Consider the following 20,405-nt stretch of genomic DNA (forward strand, 5'->3'; position numbering starts at 1 on the left):
TTATCAGAGCAGGCGGCAAGTTTTTATGAAGAGGGTATTTTAAAATTGGTTCAGAGGTATGATAAGTGTTTGAACAAACTTGGCAACTATGTCGAAAAATAGAGTGAAGTATGTACTTTCTGAAAATAAATTTACTTTTTTGAAATAAACTTTCGTTGTGTACTTATATTCAAACAGACCTTACTTAAAAATACCCCTCGTATTTACTCCACTTTAGTCCTCTCTTCCTACAAGTGGGAAAACAAACTAGGAATGCATAATAACACTGGAACCCACAGTCAGACTCAGGACTGAGAGATATTGCCCACCTCCCCCCCCCCAAAAAAAAAAAGAGAAAAGAAACAGGACCAGAAAAACTAGCTTTAAACCAGAGCTTGAAGTTGTCTTTTGGACTTTGACTATACAATCCTCCCTTTAAAAAGTAGCTTCCTTATCTTAGCTTGGAAAGCCCTTTGTCTAGAACTTTTCATAGAATCATAGAATCAAAGAGTTGGAAGAGACCTCATGGGCCATCCAGTCCAACTCCCTGCCAAGAAGCAGGAATATTGCATTCAAATCACCCCTGACAGATAGCCATCCAGCCTCTGTTTAAAAGCTTCTAAAGAAGGAGCCTCCACCACACTCCGAGGCAGTGAGTTCCACTGCTGAACAGCTCTCACAGTCAGGAAGTTCTTCCTCATGTTCAGATGGAATCTCCTCTCTTGTAGTTTGAAGCCATTGTTCCGCGTCCTAGTCTCCAAGGAAGCAGAAAACAAGCTTGCTGCCTCCTCCCTGTGGCTTCCTCTCACATATTTATGCATGGCTATCATATCTCCTCTCAGCCTTCTCTTCTTCAGGCTAAACATGCTCAGTTCCTTAAGCCGCTCCTCATAGGGCTTGTTCTCCAGACCCTTGATCATTTTAGTCGCCCTCCTCTGGACACATTCCAGCTTGTCAATATCTCTCTTGAACTGTGGTGCCCAGAATTGGACACAATATTCCAGGTGTGGTCTAACCAAAGCGGAATAGAGGGGTAGCATTACTTCCCTAGATCTAGACACTATGCTCCTATTGATGCAGGCCAAACTCCCATTGGCTTTTTTTGCCGCCACATCACATTGTTGGTTCATGTTTAACTTGTTGTCCACGAGGACTCCAAGATCTTTTTCACACGTACTGCTCTTGAGCCAGGCCTCCCCCATTCTGTATCTTTGCATTTCGTTTTTCCTGCCAAAGTAACTACATAACATATATTGTGTGTGTTTTTTAGTGTTTTTTTTTAATTCCAGTGTTTTGATTGTTCCTAGACATCACAAAGGAGGAGCAATTGAAGTGCTTATATCAGCATAGTCTTCATACTTATTATGACCTAATTTCAACTACTAGTCTCAACTAGATTAGACCTACTGAATCAATTCCTAAAGGGTAAATCAATAGCCATGTAAATCCAGTTCATTCAATCAATCTGTTTTATGTGTGGAAAACAAATGCATCTAGACCTAAGATTTATTGAGGATTTATGCTTTACTGTTATTTATCAATTTGGTAACACATTTCCAAAAATTATTCACATGTGTACAGAGGGGGAAATAATAAGGGGCATTACACTTTATCCCCAGTGTTGGAATTGACAAGTTTACTTCTATTTCCTATTTTCTATTTCCTATTACATATGAGTGATCCCTTCAAACATAAATGCTGTAACCAGTACAGGTACAGATGAAGGTAAGCAAAACAGATAGATCTTACTGGTATGGAGGGGATCGTATTATACATCACTCAATTTAATAAGTGTAAGAAAAGGCATGTGAACATTTTACATTTCAATGACAGAGTTATGTTGGTTAGATTTTTGTCACCTTCCATAAAACTTTGGAGAGTGAGTAGATTACACATTTCAAATGAATATACAGAAATTCCAGAATTAAAGGCAGAAAGCCTACCTAATGGATGATTACAGCTACGACATGTTTCAGTCAGACTCACAATCACCTGCTGTAGATCTGCCCTGGGTGGAGTTGGGGGTGGGTTAGGGTTTTTCCATCCATTGCATTTGCAGGATTCCTCAGCCTACAATGTAAAAAGGTCACAGAGAGAGACACAAAGACAGAAATTGTTTGAGTTTGAATATTGAACATGTTTTGCAAATAACTGGGAATGTTTGCAAAGTAGTATTTCCATATTGATGCTGACAAAGGAGAAATTTTCTGTTGAGATATACAATATACTCATACGCATAAATTGGATCCAAACATCCAGTGAATGACATTCTATTTAAGAGAACAGCACTTTTCTTTAATACTCACAATAAACTGTCTACTACATACAAAAATCTGTTCCAAAAGAGAGCAGACATTCTGGAGAATGGTATGAGAAGCTGGGAATCAACAAAATAACCTCTCTGCCTCTGTTCACAAGCAGTCCTTAATGGGTAAGATGTGAATAAGGCAATTGATAACTAGAGGCCATAGAGGTTTCTCATTCATAGGATTGTCATAAGCCAAAGTTCATAATGAACAACAGCAATTATACCTAGCTGCAAAAACATATTCATTGAAAAAATTAAAATAATACATCAAATGATACTTTGCCAAATAAAATAAACATTACATAACAGACAAAATTATAGACCACAATTTCAGCATTAATATTACATGTCAGCATTTTAGAATTTTTGACTGATTAAAGTATAGATAAACCATGATTTCTTTTTACTAAGGACCTCACACAAATTTCAGTGCAGACCTCCATAACTTTTACAGAATAATACCAGATTTGATTTCTGAGTTCTACCTCAGGATCTGTATTTTGCAGATCTGTACCCTAGTCATAACAAATAATCAGAATCTGGTATCACTACTAAATTGCCTTGATATCTTTTACAGTGAAGAATGTAACAGCATGCAATATGAGAGCCTTGGCAATATATTATTGCAAAATACAGCTTTGCATTAATACGGAAATAGATTATACTAAACAAATTGGAATGTGCTGTTTTATGTATTAACTGTTTGACAACAATTCCCAAGTGTCGCAATTATTAAGACTATTATGTAGTAGGGACAGAAAACACATACTCGTATTTTGAGAAGTTGTGTGTGTGTGTGCTTTTCTCTTGTGGTTGCAATTTTCTCACTCCTAGTTTGAATATTTTAGCAGCATCACTTGAAGCTGTAAATTTTCACATGCGAAAATAGAACAGAATCAAAGCAGTAGCGTTGAGGCAACTCTTCCTATAATGGTTTCAATATTTTTTCCCATTTGCATTTACACCACGACAAATTTGTGGATCATCACAATGTATTCACATATTTCTCTGCCTCCAATGTGAATTATATGTCAGCATGGATGTCTGTTTTTCCAAAGAATGGCTGATTGCAACAAAAACATTGGGCCTTAGGGAGAAAATCACTGTCAAGGTCTGCAAATATTAGGCTTACTGTTATAGATCTATCAATCACAATGCGTTAAAGATCTATCAATCACAAACCTCTGCAAGAGACAAACAAAATGATTCACCAAGATATGAACACACACTCTTAATTATCTATGAAGGCTGAAAGCTAAATTCCACTGCTAATTCAAGTGATCTACTCCAGTTGGGACTAGCAGTTGGCTTTACCCTTGAATATCTATACAAAAACATAGTGCTATATAATAATTAGCATCAGCAATGTAAACAAATAGATTGTATCAGTATTGTAGGCAACAGGGCTAAAATGCCAAGAATTAATACCAGGCTTCCTAAGGAAAAGAAAATGCGTAGTTTAAAAGAAACAGTGTGCATTTGCTGTTACTCTTGTCACTATTTCTAACCAGTTCATGCCTTGTAAACAATAAATCATAGGTCAGAAAAGGAAGGTACTTTTTCTCCTCCATCAATTTAAGTCCTATTGGAAACATTTCTTTCTAACAACTTCAAAATTTCTGCAGTAATTGTGGCCACCTGGGATTCACAAAGCTGTAGCTTTTAAAAAAGCTCAGGACCCAGGGAAGTACATCCATTTCTGAAGTTTCTTGAGCCCAGCCTATTTAAAGGTCAAAATTAAACTTCTGAATTGTGTTAGGAAACACACTGGCATCCATAGCTCACACAACAAGGATAATCATGTGTTGCCATCAGCAAGTAGAAAGCAGTCGCATTTTGAGCCCATTGAAATTTCTGAAGTGTTCAAAGAAAGTTCAGAAGCATCAACGAACACTCAAAAGCGACCATCTTTGCTGAAGTGTATACCTTCCATTCTTGATCCTCAACAGTGAACACATTTACACTCAATAGTGAGAGTACATTCCTGAGAAGCTTAAATCACACACCCCCTTTAAGCTGCTTTGAGTTTTTTTGCAATTTTTTTTTCAGACTCTCTCATGCTAGACAAAACATCACTCTTCTACTTTTTTTCATTAGTAAAGAATGTGTGAAATTATCTTCTTGGGAACTTCAGGTTGTGCGAGAAGTTGTGGAGGTAAAAACCTTAAAATAATTAGCTTTTCCAAAGGAGAAATGTTATATAATATGATACAAAGGAGCTAGATAGATCACACTCAACATGCGTTAAATCCAATTTTAGACCAAAGTAGAGTAGATCCATGAAAAAGCATGTATGTAAGTGGTGACTAAGAAATGCCCATCACTTCTATGTGTCAAATGTACTCAAAACCAAGTTTGATTTTAATTATTTAATTATTATCCTATCTGTCTGTCTGTCTGTCTATCTATCTTGGACGTGCACTCCATTCATTACCCCATGTCTCTGTACTCTCAGAGCACTTTTTCCTCTGGCCAAGATCCTTTTTATAGTCCTTTAATACGTCCTGAAAATGAGAGGCCCCAGCCCCCAGTATGGCCATTGCTAGGACCAGTTCTGCACTTTACCATTCCTCCAGCCCCATGATTCTTTTTGTCTGAACTAGCCTTGGTCCAGCCCTCTCAACAGTCTAGGACCTTGTCTTTCGAAATTCTGGTCCCAGGTGATATAAATCAAATGATACTAAATTGTATGGGGAAGACTATGCATTATAAGAATGCCATTTTTCTGTTGTGGTCTTGTATCAAAGTTCAGTCTGCAAAGTTTGTTAAACCAAAGTAATAGCTGTAAAGTCATTTTGGTTGTACACTCTAATTTATGACATGAACTTAAGTCCGTATACTCTAAACAAGGGATGAGAATACGTAATCCTCCAGATGCAGATGGACTTAAAGTCCTCTTGCGAGTAGAAGCCCAGTATCTTCAAGGCTACATGGCTTCCTATCATGTCTTGATTAGTTTGTAAACTGCAGTACAATGAAGGCCAAGATTGAATGTTACTTCTGAGGTAGGCCATGTGCAAGCAGACCTCAAGACAAACAGATCTAATATAATATTAATATTGGGCTATGGAAAAAAATTATATATTAGATATCCAGATAATATTAATAATAATATTATAATGGAATACAATATACCGTAATATTAATAATAATGCAATATAATAATATATAATAATATTGTCATATAATACTAATATAGTAAATACTATACTACTGATAATATATAATAATATATAATGATATGTTGTTTTATTATTATATTTTTATATATTTTAAGTTGTAATGTTTTTGATATTGAGCCTCTTTTGAGTCTCTGTATGGAGAGATAAAGCAGGTTATAAATAAATAAATAAAGTCTACTTTTCTTTCTTTAATTAAAAACCCAAGGTCCACCAGCCAGAGGCAAGTACAAAATACTGCATAAAATGGATAGATGTATTCTATGCACTTTATGTATTTTGGAGCATATGGCTAAACTCAGAGATGTTTCTAGTATCAGAGGTGAACTCTGAAATTGGAATATGTTCCTACACATACGCTCTCAAAAAACGATTGCTGTTTTCCCAAATGTTATTCATTAATTTGGGTGCTTTAACTTGGGTGTTATTTTTAAACAAGTAGGAGTCCTGACATCCTTGGGAATATACTAAATATCACTCAGAACTTTATCAGTATATATTTATCTGTTTTATGCTCACCACTGAACTAAATGCAACACCAGGGTATTTATCAGATGTACTCCTCTTCCTGTTATAATTCATTCCCTACTACTCTAGCTTAGAGATACAAAGGCAAAATAATGGAAAAGGGAAATTGTTCTCCCCATTTCCTCAGAACAATTTTCCCTTAAAAAACCTGGATGCCTGGGGAAGAATTGTAGACAGATGGAGGTAGGGTAGGAAATACTTTTATAAAGCAAAGTTTTACTCACTCAAAATGCCAGGGAACTGCATAACTATTTGTACCTAGGGCATTCGATAAAGTTTTAAGAATAATAATTCCTGTGCACACAGAAGACACACAAATTTATAACATTCAAATTCAAGATGCATTCCTGCACCTAATGGGCATTTAGGTCTTCTGGAAAGAAGCATTACAAGGAACCTTTGTTGCCTATGATGAGTACATACTATTGAAAAGTTCAAAGTTGTCCCTATGATTTGAACTTTATAGTCAAATGGCTTGGGTTCTAAGACTATACCTTCAAAAGACTATGTGTCCAAATAAAAAAAAATTATTTTGTTAAAATATTCAAGTTCCTCTGCAGCTTTCCATTATACAAAATAGTTGTAATCTTTTTACATGGACTATGATAGCTAAAACTGCTGTGAGTTGTAATTCAGCAATATCTGGTAGGCTAAACAGCTCCTATCCCTTTTCTATAAGATCTCTAACATGAAAACCCTAGTGTGTATCTACTCAAAAGCAAATCCCTACTAGTTAAAGGGATACAGCATTGCAACCTGAATTAAATGTATAAAAGCTCCAACAAATGCACAACAGAAAAATTACTCTTTTGTGAGTACACATGCATGGCTGATGTTAAGATTATATGGTAATTGGAGGGACATTAGCAATTTGTGTTTAAATTACTAGGCTTGTAATATGCCATATTTTCTTTCTGCATAAATTCCTAGATGTGTATCACTGAGGAGTGGCTTCATTATTTATGTTGTCATGTGTGTGGGTGAGAGACAGATAATTATTTAAAAGCAAACAAATCACACTTATCACAAGTTTGTTCTGAATCCCTGATGGATATATAGTTAATCACTAACAATATAGATATCTTAGAGTAATTAACAAACTGAACTTAATAGTTCAATTAATAAGAAAGTCATTGCTAAAGAAACATTAAGTTCCATTTGTCAATTAGGAAGAAACATCTTAGGAATTTAGAAACAGAAACATTTTGCTTGTTAACTGAACTTTCCGATTCCATTTCGTAGTATAGGGTTTCACAACCAGGGTTTCCTGGAATTACTGAGTTTTATAAGAGGTTACTAGTAATTCTACATGAGATTGTGAAGGAGACAAAATAAACACGTTTATTTGAGCGATAGATGAAATCATTTTAGACTCAAAAATATTTGAAGAACAGCCTTCAGTGTCAAATAATTGAGAAAGGATACTGAGGTAAAAATTGCTAGAAGAAACATTAACAACCTTAGATATGCAGATGACACCATTTTGATGGCCGAAAGCAAGGAGGAGCTGAAGAGCCTTCTAATCAAGGTGAAAGAACAAAGCACAAAAGCTGGGTTACAGTTAAACATAAAAAAACCCCAAGATTATGGCAACAAGAATGATTGACAACTGGGAAATAGAGGGAGAAAATGTGGAGGCTGTGACAGACTTTGTATTTCTAGGTGCAAAGATTACTGCAGACGCAGACACAGACTGCAGCCAGGAAATCAGGAGACACTTACTTCTTGGGAGGAGAGCAATGTCCAATCTTGATAAAATAGTGAAGAGTAGAGACATCACACTGGCAACGAAGATCCGCACAGTTAAAGCAATGATATTCCCTATATTCACCCACGGATGTGAGAGCTGGACCTTAGGGAAGGCTGAGCGAAGGAAGATAGATGCTTTTGAACTGTGATGTTGGAGGAAAGTTCTGAGAGTGCCTTGGGCCACCAGAAGATCCAACCAGTCCATAATTCAGGAAATAAAGCCCGACTGCTCATTGGAGGGAAGGATAGTAGAGGCCAAGATGAAGTACTTTGGCCACATCATGAGAAGAAAGGAAAGCTTAGAGAAGACAATTATGCTGGGGGAAAAGGAAGAGTGGCTGACCAAGGGCAAGATGGATGGATGGGATCCTTGAAGTGACTGGATTGACCTTGAAGGAGCTGGGAGTGGTAACGGCTGACAGGAAGCTCTGGCGTGGGCTGGTCCATGTGGTCACGAAGAGTCGGAAACGACTGAACGAATGAACAACAACAACTGTAGTAAGTCAGTGTGCATTTGTGTGTGTATATATCTCCCTTCCACAAAGTCTTGTTATGTCATGTAACTATGGCATAGTGTTGATCCTGGACTTTTGAAGGTTGTGGCTTGCGAGTTGTGGCAGGTACTAACAAATCAACAAAGCTTCAAATATGGATTCTGTGAAAGGTCTTGTGTTGGCTGTCCAAGGATTAGCCTAGCTAAATACAGAGCAACTGATCTCAAGAAAGTTAGCTACCAGATGGTGAACACAAAAAAGCAGTGGAATACAGGGTGATCTCCTTATCCATGGGAGATACATTCCAAAACACATGCATACATGGATACTTGAAACCATGGAAACAGATAACCCTGTATTGTGTACATACTTAGGCTGGAAGCATACCACTGAATATTATTATTATTATTATTATTATTATTATTAAACTTTATTTGTACCCCGCTAGCATCTCCCGAAGGACTCGATGCGGCTTACAAAGGCCAAGGCCTCAACACAACAACAGCAAAACAATAACAATAACAATTCAAAGCAAATTAAAAACATAAGCAATAACAAAACATCACACCATTACGCAATAAAAACCAGGACCGGGCCAGTGATGGGTACAGGTTAAAAAGTGATAGGTGTGGCAGGTGGCATGTTGGATTTCTGGGCAAGTGTAATGTGCAGAGAGTCTTAAACTCTAATAAAGTGCTTCTGGGACATAGTGCTGGGGGTTATCCTATTCCGGAAAGGCACATCGGAATAGCCAGGACTTCAAGTTCTTCCTAAAGACTGCCAACGTGGGTGCTAGTCTAATGTCTTTGGGGAGAGTGTTCCAAACTCGGGGGGCAACCACAGAGAATAGCACTTGAAGGATCTAGAGAGGCCCACAAATACTTCCAAGACAGAATATTTTCTGGAGTATAGATTAATGAAACTGTGGATAAAGGAGTCATATGTACTGTAACTTCAGTCTCGATCCATGGAAGAACAACCTGTACAAAACACATGACATTTCTTCATGCCACGTAAATCATCTCTCTATTCCAAGGAGTTCAAAGAAACATGTATAACTTTCTTCAATCCTTAGATCAAATTTGTGAGCAAAAGATTTCATTGAGCGATAGTAGTTGTCTTAAAATTACTTAAGGAAGTTAATGGTTAACAAGAGATTTAAACCTAAATTCTCAGCCCTATGACAAGTCACTACATCACACTAATTCTCACTGGACTAGTGAGTATTACAGTTTGGTAAAAGCATGAGCATTCTTTTTTCTAAACCAGTAAAATCCAGTACTGAGGATTTGTTTTCCCTACTGCAGTTCAGCACTTAACTTCAGTATCATTATGTCTCTTTGTATTATTACATTCACTGAACTGAAACTCTAATCAATGAGGAGTCTAGGCTTTCATGACGGACTCATTGGAAAATAAATTACTATAGATTTGTTTTATGATGATTTGTTATATGATTAACATTATTCTAATACAGTATTACTCTTTAGTGCAAGATATGGATTATAATATTATACATGCTATTATCTAAAGCCACTGAGATTAATTTATATATTTATCATGTCTGACTATATTTGTTTGGAGAAAAAGGCTATAAAGTCAGATGTGGTGAACAATGAAAGCCTAATAATTAGGAGGATCCATGTGCGATAATGAGCTGGCTATGGCCTAGAGCAGGGGTTCTCAAACCTTTTCAGTTGAATCTGTTGAGGTATTTTATTAATCTGAAATAAACTGGGAAATCCCAATTTACTTTGGATTAATCCAGATTAACCTGAGTCGTAGTTTGGACATCTCAGGTTAACCCATGATGGGTCATGTGTTTTGGGCCTGTGTAGAAGGGCCCTTAGCCACTCGCAGTACTTTTAGGTGTTTATGTTTTCCTGACCTTGGACTGCCTACAATTACTTCTTGCTATCTTATCTGGACTACTACCTTGCTGAACAATTCTGGACCAGCCGAGGATAAATCTATTTATTCTCCCTTCATCCTGCTGGAACCCATCTTCTTTCTGTTAATTATCTTGGAATGAATTATAGATTATTAGGAGCAGAAACCTGTGTCAATGTCATTGACACAGGTGGCATTTTGCACATTTCTGCTATTCTATCAATTTTACAAATTTTTGATGCCAATATTATATTTTCCATGACATTGGTGCTTTGGTCAAAACACAGTCCAGTTTGGCCACTTTTGTTTTTTCCCCTGATAGAGAACAGCAAGCAAGCAGCTTGCTTTTGTAATGTTACGAAATTCAAGGCAAATGAAGTTTTCAGTGTTGCCAAATCCCATGTGGACAAAACCATCTGCTTTAAACACGTGACAATGCAGGTATCACTGCAAACTTTATAATTCTGTCTCTACAGTTTCAAAGCACACAGTATATAGATTTAAAATTTGGAGGCAAAGGGTAGCAGCAAACTAGAATTAGCCACAGAATATATAGACAATGGACAATGGAGTAATGTTATTAATCCTGTACCTATAAGACCATACAAGACCATACATAGTTCTATATATGTTTGTTTCATTCACACATTACATACTAAGTGCAGTCTTACCAATCAGAGGTGGTAAATCCATATCATAGGTGTGGTGAATATCCAAGGTTTGAACCCTATTTTACATATTACAGAGTTCAACAGGAGCATGTTCACTGTACTTCTGACATGGAAGCTCCAGCTGCTCTTGCTCAGCATACATACACACCACCCAAAAGTAATGTTTGAAACACAGAGTCATAGTATCAGGGCCTAACCCTGCAATGCAGAAATACACGATCAAAGCTTCTGGACAGATGGCCAACCATCCTTTCTTAAAAAGAGACTGTGTATTCCAAAAGCAACCTAAAACTTTTTTGGGTATCAAGAAGATTTATCACTTTAATGTTTTTACACCTATTGTTATTATTTTAAATTTATTTATTTATTTATTTATTTATTTACAACATTTATATGCCGCCCTTCTCACCCCGAAGGGGACTCAGAGCGGCTTACAAGGTATATATACATACAATATATTATTAACATAGTACAATATCAGTTTTAAATATTGCTATATTGCACTATATCAATTATACTGTAATATTATTAGTAATATTACATGTAGTATAAATATATAATTATAATATCATATTATTAGTAGTAGTTTTATATTGCATTACATTACAATATTATAAATATATTTTAAACCTAAACAGTATACATTTCCGATAGCATAAAACAAACTACGGTACAACTCAATATGGTATGCTTGTTGGGAGGAGGTATGCCCAAGGCCATTGCTGCAGTCTCCACTGTCTCCTTTCGCCACCAGAATCACACCATTGAAAGTGCAATCAATGGCCCTAGGGACATACGGAGAGGCCCTGCTCTCAGTCCCACCTCATTCACAGGTGCAATTGGTGGGAACAAGATACAGGGCCTTTTCAGTGGTAGCCCCTTGGCTGCAGAACTTCCTTCCCAGCAATATTAGATCAGCCCCTTCTCTCCTGACCTTCAGAAAGCAGGTAAACATGGCTTTGGGATCAAGCCTTTGGCAAATAACACAGTGCAATAGATGAACTTGGATTTATGTGTAATGATTACCGGAATGGCCTGACTATGATTGCGGATCATGTGGTTTTATAGTTGTAATTGCAGTGTTTTATGTGACTTAATGCTCTTAATCTTGTTTAATTTTTTAATTGAAATGTTTATTTAATTGTATATTGGATGTATACTGTTTTTAAGACATTGAATTATTGCCTGCTGTAAGCCACCTTGAGTCCCCCTTGGGGTCGAGAAAGGCAGGATATAAATATAGTAAATAAATAAATAATTTAGCAATTCACAGTATTTATTTGTAATTTTTTTTTAACTTTCATGGGAGTCCTATGCTCCAAACACCAGCAAATGTGGAGGGCTGGTTGTATATTCATTTATGCCTGGTTTCACTGACAGAAGAGAGAGATCTGGGATCCATTTCCTGTCTGCTGATTAATCTGACCTCACATGATTGATAAGACCCTTTTCCCCTTTCTTTTTCTTTTTCAACCACAGGCTTCCTAAGGAACAAGCCATCATCTTCCACCTCCTTCGGCTGTCATCCTGTCAAAACAAAGGCTCTGTTGCCAAGAGCAAGGCAAAGAGAAAAGAGGAGGGGAGAAGAGAGAAACAGCACAGGAGGAGCTACCACTCTCTCCTCCCCAAAGTATGCTGGCAATGCGCACAACTGAGTACAGAGTGCTGGAATGGCTATCTTGAAAAAAAATGTGTGGATTGTTAATCTCTTAACACACACATCAGACACTTAAAGGAGAGTTTGTCTCAGTGCCTGAATTCTGTTTTTACACCACAAGCAGCTGTGGCACTATTTCACTAAGCAAATAAAACGTCGTAAATAGTGGCTGGCATCAAGTTTCCCTGGTTTTAGAAAATGAAATCTTCTGACTGTTCTCTTTCAACCTGTCAGTTTTCTCCAAAAGATGCCCTGACCTTTCATTTCTGTGACGGTCTCCGCACTGAGTCGCTTTACAGCTACTGCCAACAAACTGATTTCCTTTCCTATTGATGTAGAAATTTGCCTCATCTCTATGCCAACCTTGGCATTGAGTACTTAATTTAGAAATAACACTGGCGAAGAATCCATATGTCACATGGTAGTCCTGGCATGCCTGAGGTACCAGCACAGATAGCCACATAGGGTGCAAAAAGGAAACCCAGTGGGAAATTTACAGGGAGCAGAAAATCAGGGAGACCAAACTGGGTGGGATGGCACTGTGGATTGGCTCAAGGTCATCAGGTAGGACACTTACATTTTTTTTAAAAAAATGAATATTTTAGCTGTTATTAAGTGATTTAAATTATTTTAATTGGTTTGTATGTTTAATCCTACTTTAATATTTTTACACAATGGATTTAAATTGTATTTTTAATTTTGTGTCTTGATCAAGAGATAAAAGTGAGATAATAATAAACATAAACATAAATATAAATAAAATAAATCAGTATGGGGCAATAGGTCACACAAATGGGTGCAAAATGGGGAAACTGAACTCAAGTCTTAGATTTGGAATTAAAAGGGATAAATTGGGAAACTCTTTGAGTTTGAGAGGCATGGGAGGAAGAGGAATTTGGCAATGAGAGTTTGAGCAATGTTATTCTGTGAGGAGAGGAATGGGAGAGGTTGATAGCTGCAAGTCATAGGTAACAAGGGACACACGACTAATACTAAACATGGGCAGTGTTTTTCTCACTACCTCTGAGGATGCTTGCCATAGATGCAGGCGAAACGTCAGGAGAGAATGCCTCTAGACCATGGCCATATAGCCGGAAAAAACCTACAACAACCCAGTGATTCCAGTCACAAAAGCCTTCGACAATACAGTGTTTTTCTTGATACGTAACTACCACCTGATTCTGCCTAGATCAAATGTGTGTACTTTCAGGCTGTCTGTCAATTTATGGCGATCCTATAACTTTCATAGGGTTTTCTTCAAAGTGGTTTTGTCAGGTTCACCTTGGTGGTCTCCCATCCTAGACCTAACCAAAGCTGACTCTACTTAGCTTACATGATGAGAGATATTTCTGTCTGTGAGGGATAAAAGCTTCCAAGCCAAGCTTTACATTCAAGCTGATATAACTATGTATTGTTGAAGCCTTTCATGGCCGGAATCACTGCATCGTTGTAGGTTTTTCCAGACTGTATGGCCATGTTCTAGAAGCATTCTCTCCTGATGTTTCACCTGCATCTGTGGCAAGCATCCTCAGAGGTTGTGTAGATGGGACCACAGACTTGGTGCATGGAGTTAGTTTCACTTAATTCGGATTAGTTACCCCCAATATGTGGTAACCATTGGGAAGGATGCATGTGCACTGTACAATTAATGCTGTTTGAGACCTCACAACCTCAGAGGGTGCTTGCCACAGATGCAGGCGAAAGGTCAGGAGATAATGCTTCTAGAACATGGCCATACACCCCGAAAAACCTACAACATTGCAGTGATATAACTATTTTAATACCTATTATATCAGGCATGGGCAAACTTCAGCCCTTTGAGTGTTTTGAACTTCAATTCCCAGAATTCCTGGCCTTGGGCCCATTCCTTTTCCGCCTCAGCTGCTGAGGCCAGGAATTCTGGGAGTTGAAGTCCAAAGCACCTGGAGCGGCGTGAGCTTCCGTTGCCAGCCCTAGCTTCTGCCAACCTAGCAGTTCAAAAACATGCAAATGTGAGTAGATCAATAGGTACCGCTCCAGCGGCTTAGAAATGGAGATGAGCACCACATCCGAGCGCCAGACATGACTGGACTTACTGTCAGGCAGGCATGTAGCGGGGGGGGGGGGGGGGGGGGCTTGAGGGGCTTTAGCCCCCCCCCCCCCCAAAAAAACTCTCATGGTGGTTTGCGAAAAGGCCTTACTGGTGCATTATTTAAACTGTTTATTCATATCATGATCTGATCACCATAGTCAATATATCCCATATGCATGGGGGTATTGGGGTAACGATACAAAAGGTTTGCTAGGCTAGACCCTCTTTCACTCAGACTCAGCCCCCCCCACCCGAAACAAACTCAGCCCCCCTCCCCCCGAATCGAAATCCTGGCTACCGGCCTGGTCACAGGTTCCATTTCAGGGAGCAGCATGAGCTTCTGCTGTCAGCCCTAGCTTCTGCCAACCTAGCAGTTCGAAAACATGCAAATGTGAGTAGATCAATAGGTACCGCTCCGGCAGGAAGGTAACGGCGCTTCATTCAGTCATGCTGGCCAGATGACCTTGGATGTGTCTATGGACAACGCCGGCTCTTCGGCTTAGAAATGGAGATGAACACCACACCCCAGAGTCAGACATGACTGGACTTACTTTACCTAATCCGAATTAAGTGAAACTAACTCCATGCACCAAGTCTGTGGTCCCATGTTCACTACTAATTCAGATTGAGCTGTATTCTATGGTCAGTGCAGATGGGGCCTGAGGTCGCATACTGTTTGAGCTTCGTTAGGAGAGGGAAACAGGATGTAAATACAACAACATTAGTAACAACAACAACTTTGCGCTTCTAGAGAGAAACTTGTTGCCAGCCAGACACCAAGTGGGAAAAAACCCCACACTCTATTGTGCGTGTCATTCTCTGTGTTTTGATCCTCTCCTTTTAATCCAAGGAGTCAGGCGCGACCCCTCCCTTGCCCTCTCCTCCTGTCACTCAATCCTCCGCCGACACCCAAGCGGGCGCCCCCTGTCGGCTGCCACGGGGAAGCGCGCCGCTCGCCTCTCCCGCTCCGGGTCTTGGGGCTTATGATGATTCCGGGGCCGGTGCTTACCTTGCAGGCGGAATAGACGCCCAACTTCTCCAGCTTCTTGGCGCGGGGTGCGGAGCGGAGCTGCGCCTTCTTGCCCGCGATGCGAGCCGAGCCGGGTCCCCCGCTGCCTGTCCCGCCCGTGCTGCTCCCGCTGCTGCTCCCTCCTCCTCCCGCTGCTGTTCCCGCTGCAGGGCTGGTTTCGGCGGGCGCAGGAGGAGTCGCGGCGGCCGGAGCTCGAGCGGGCGTCCCCGCTGAAGCCGGCGAGCCTTGCTGGAGCGCCCCGGCCCCGCCATTGCTGTTCCCCGCCTCGCCCTCCCCCGGCCCGGCCGCGCCAGCCTCAGCCATGGCGGGGTTGCGGTGTGGGAGTCGCTGCCGCCGCCGCCGCCAGGCTCGCTGAGGGCCGGGCTCGGGCGCCCGCTGGAGCCGCGCCTCCGCCTGCTGCTCCCTCGGGAGGGAGGGAGGGGACAGGCCGCACACCGCGGGCGGGTCCTGTCAGGAAAGGAGGAGGAGGAGGAGGAGGCGCCCGCTAAGGAGGCAGCAGCGCGCACAGCCAGCAGGCCGACATGTTGTTGTTGTGAGCGCCTTGCGGGCGGCACTCACCACACTGAGGCGTCCCTCGCCGGGTGCCTCAATGACGCGCCCTCAGAGTGTCACTGAGGGATTGAGGGAGGGTCGCAGTGGCTTCCACATCCCTCCGGTGTTTTGGACTCCAACTCCCACCATTCCTAACAGCCTCAGGCCCTTTCCTTTTCCCCCGCTTAAGCGGCAGAGGGGGGAAAGGAAAGGGCCTGAGGCTGTTAGGAATGGTGGGAGTTGGAGTCCAAAACACCCGGAGGACCGAAGTTTGCCCATGCCTGCTCAAGAGGTTACTTTTCTGAGGGTGAAGCCTTCACTTCCATATCCCTCAAAGGACTACTTTTCTGAGGGTGAAACCTCCACTTCCGTATCCCTAAAAGGGCTACTTTTCTGAGGGCGAAGCTTCCACTTCCATATCTTCCAAAAGGCTACTTTTCCGAGGGCAAAACCTGCAATTCTGTATCCCCCAAAGGGTTACTTTTCTGAGGGTAAAACCTTCACTTCCATACCCTTCGAAGGACTACTTTTCTGAGGGCGAAACCTCAACTTCTGTATCCCTCAAAGGGGTACTTTTCTGAGGGGGAAACCTCCACTTCCATATCCCTCAAAAGAGGCCCCGGTGGTGCAGTGGGTTAAACCCCTGTGCAGGCAGGACTGAAGACCCACAGGTCGCAGGTTCGAATCCGGGGAGAGGCGGATCAGCTCCAGCTCCTCATGCGGGGACATGAGAGAAATCTCCCACAAGGATGATAAAAACATCAAATCATCCGGGTGTCCCCTGGACAACGTCCTTGCAGACGGCCAATTCTCATACCAGAAGCGACTTGTAGTTTCTCAGGTCGCTCCTGACAATATATATATATATATATATCCCTTAAAAGATTAGTTTTCTGAGGTGAAATTTCCACTTCGGTATCCTCAAAGGGCTACTTTTCTGAGAGCAAAGCCTCCACTTCTGTATCCCCCAAAGAGCATCTTTTCTGAGGGTGAAATCTCCATTTTCGTATCCCGCAAAGGGCTACTCTTCTGGGGTGAAACCTCTACTTCCGCATCCCTCAACATGCTACTTTTCTGAGGGCAAAACCTACACTTCCATATCCCTTAAAGGGCTTTTTTTCTGAGGGATTGTTCTGAGGGCTAAACATCTGCAAAGGTGCAGAGGGCAAGATGAGCTTCTCAGAAAATAGTGCTTTATTTCTGGGAGTTTTAGGGAAAAACACCTTCTTCAGTAGCTCTCAGAAAGGAACCTTGAGGGAAAATTACTGTTCTGAGGACAAAATGTCCCATTTAGTGGCCCTCACTAAGAGGCTCGAGGGAGAAAGATTACAGTGGCAGAGGGAGCAGCAGGAGCTTCTCAAAAAACAACTTTACATGCATTCTGAGGGCAAAAATTGCCACTTCAATAGCCCTCAAAGGGCTACTTTTCTGAGGGATTGTTCTGAGGGCAACATGTTCACTTCAGTAGACCTCATGAAGGAACTTGAGGGAAAATTATTGTTCTGAGGGGGAAAAATCCTAAACACCTGGAGGGCTGAAGTTTGCCGATACCTGATTAAGCACCATTACACTGATGGTTTAATGTAGTCCGAAGCTAGCTTCACACTGCAATGGACATACAACAAACTTCCACAAAAGCGTGTGAAAGAAAGCCCTTAATGTGCATCACTGTTCCGTGGTTTGTGGCCCCATCTGTACTGACCATTTAATGCAATTTCAAATCAGCATTGAAAAAAGTGGTTTCAGTGTACAAATAATTACATAGGATATCCTGAAACCAATTGGAGACCTGGATAGTGATGATACAGGCCCCATCTACACTGACCATTGAATTCAGTTCAAAGCAAGTTTCAAACTGTGGTGGCCAATCAATAAATTCCCCAGAAAAGTGAGTGAAAGAAATCCTTTAATATTTCTAGGTAGTTTATTCGAATGGCACAAACTTCCATTTCAGTATCCCTCGGGGGTGGGGGTGGGGATTATTCAATTGTATGTTTTCCTATCTGTATATTGTAATCCACTGTGAGTCCCTCCGGGGAGATAGAGCAGAATATAAATAAAGTATTATTATTATTATTATTATTATTATTATTATTACTATTATAATTCTTGTTTTCAAATATGTATGTGCTGGAGTTTGGTTCCAGGGTTACATTTTATTTCACACACCTGTATTTGTCCACCAAAAATCTGTGCTTTTCATTTCCACTGTTTGCTCCCCACTCCCCCCCCCTTTTTTTTTTACAAGTCATGGAAGGTTGACTCCCTGGATAAAGAATGTGTGGATACAGAGGGCCGATTGTAAATATAACACTCTTGAGTAGGAATTAGTTCACAATGAACATAAGTCATAAAAGCACTCTCTAGTTCCTGCGGTTGTGCTACTTATTTGCTTGTTTAAAAATCTATACACTGTTCTTCAGCAATGCTTCTAAGGAGATAACTAAATCGAGATTAATTGTGATAAATCCCAGCATTTAAAAACAGGAATAACTTTGCCTGGCACGAAAAGTACTGCCACCATGCACACATCTCCAGGGAAGAAATTCCATGAATGGATAGGAGGAAAGGAAATCACAAAGTGAAAAAGCCCCCTCTCTGGTTTCCACCTTTCTTATCTCAAATGCCAGGAAGCCCTTCAAAGACAGCCTCAACACATGATTGGTACATGAGCAAAATCTTTCTTCAGGTACCGAGGCTCAAAACTGAATAAGTTTTAAAAGAAAACACCAGGACTTTGAACTGTGCTTGAAAACAGACTAAGCTGCCAGCGAAGTCCCTTAAGCTCTACCAAGGTAATATGTTCAAAAAGGCAAATAATGGTTCATAAGGTAGCAGCTGTATTTTGAAATCTCTGTAAATTGTTGCTGTTACATCTGTCATAAATTAATCCAAGCAAGTTTAATCAGTAAGAAACAGAAGGTGGAATGGACATTTAATTATTCTTATGTGGCTCTATAAGCTAATGCCATAAAGGGGAAATGTGCAAGTACACTCGACCCTCCACATCCATGGGTTCGCTACCCACAGATTCAACCAATGGCTTGAAAATATTTTGGAGAAAGAAGTCAAAAAACCAAACTTTAATTGGCTGTACACCAATTGGCTCTACACCTTATGTTTAGTCGTACCTTGCAGTAGCCTTGGACCATTTCACAGATCCTTAGGCTCTGGCATTTTTGAGGTGAAATAAAACCACACTGGATACCATTGTATGATGTAACATGGATATTGACTATAGTGTATAAGGTCTCTCTTCCAAGCCAGATGCGTTTTAAGGTCCTTGTCAGCACCATGGCAACATATTAACAGATGTCCAGGGTAGAGGGTTAATTTGTATTGCTCTCTCTCTCTCTCTCTCTTTTGCATTGGCTTGCCAGTTTGAGAATAAGTAAAGATATGAGAGCAGACTGGTCCTGCTCTCTATATCCCAGGACCTGATCCCAGATTATCTGATTTGAACTAGATTGTATGAGTCTACAGTGCCAGAAAATCAGGGATAAGAAAATAATCTGAGATCAGACCCTGGGATGTAGAGCAGTGTAGGTCCAGTCTGGGTAAGGAATTTTCCTCTGTTGCCAGTTCGCTTGAATAGTTCCGATTACAAATGAGATGAGGAGATGGATAATGGTTATGTACTTTGATTACTTTTTTGTGTTTGCACTATACCATATGATTCCCTTATCTGCGGAGGATAGTTTCCAAAATGTACTATACTGTGGAAAATGAAAATCGTGGATAATATTGAACCTGATTGAAATAATAATAGTATACTTTATTTATATTCTGCTCTATTTCCCCAAGGGGACTCAGGGTGGATTACAGAACACATATATGGCAAACATTCAATGCTGTTGTACAATTAACAAGAACGGACTATATAAACAGATGTAAAGGCTTTCCCATCTTTTTCCATTTCCGACATCTGGCTGTGCTCGACTCCAGCCGGGTGTATGTGTGTGTGTGCTGTCACTCAATTTTTCATGCCAAGGAGCCTTGTCATCCATAGACGTCCTCCCAATCAAATTGTCAGCATGTCCTTACGGGTGACTTTTATTACCTCCCCACTTTTAAAGTGGCACCTATTTATCTACTCATATTGCTGTTTTTGATCTGCTAGTTGAGCAGAAGCTGGGGCTGAGGGTGGGAGCTCACTCCAACCAGGGCTCGAATTACCAACCTAGGATTTTCTGCAGCTTAGCAGTTTAACCTGCAGTACAAAGCCTGGCCCCATAAGGAATCTCTTCCACCAAAGTTACTATGCAGCTGCCATAGAATCATTGTGAAGTTAAATGTATTGTCAAAGGCTTTCATGGCC

At 40.5% G+C, this 20,405-nt stretch overlaps 1 protein-coding gene across 3 annotated transcripts in view; it reads right to left on the minus strand.

Moving 5' to 3' along the window:
• KAT2B (lysine acetyltransferase 2B) overlaps window positions 1–16,106 on the minus strand; it is a 49,689-nt gene extending 33,583 nt beyond the window's left edge. For all 3 annotated transcript variants that reach the window (XM_060781946.2, XM_060781945.2, XM_060781947.2), the window contains exons 1-2: window positions 15,536–16,106; window positions 1,923–2,049 (exon numbers count right to left, since the gene is read on the minus strand). In XM_060781946.2, the coding sequence (XP_060637929.2) occupies window positions 1,923–2,049; window positions 15,536–15,859 (451 nt within the window). In that variant the 5' untranslated portion in view covers window positions 15,860–16,106. The remainder of the gene's footprint in view (window positions 1–1,922; window positions 2,050–15,535) is intronic.
• Window positions 16,107–20,405: the final 4,299 nt, after the last annotated feature.

This window comes from Anolis sagrei, chromosome 6 (genome assembly GCF_037176765.1).
Source record: "Anolis sagrei isolate rAnoSag1 chromosome 6, rAnoSag1.mat, whole genome shotgun sequence".
Lineage (NCBI taxonomy): Eukaryota > Metazoa > Chordata > Lepidosauria > Squamata > Dactyloidae > Anolis > Anolis sagrei.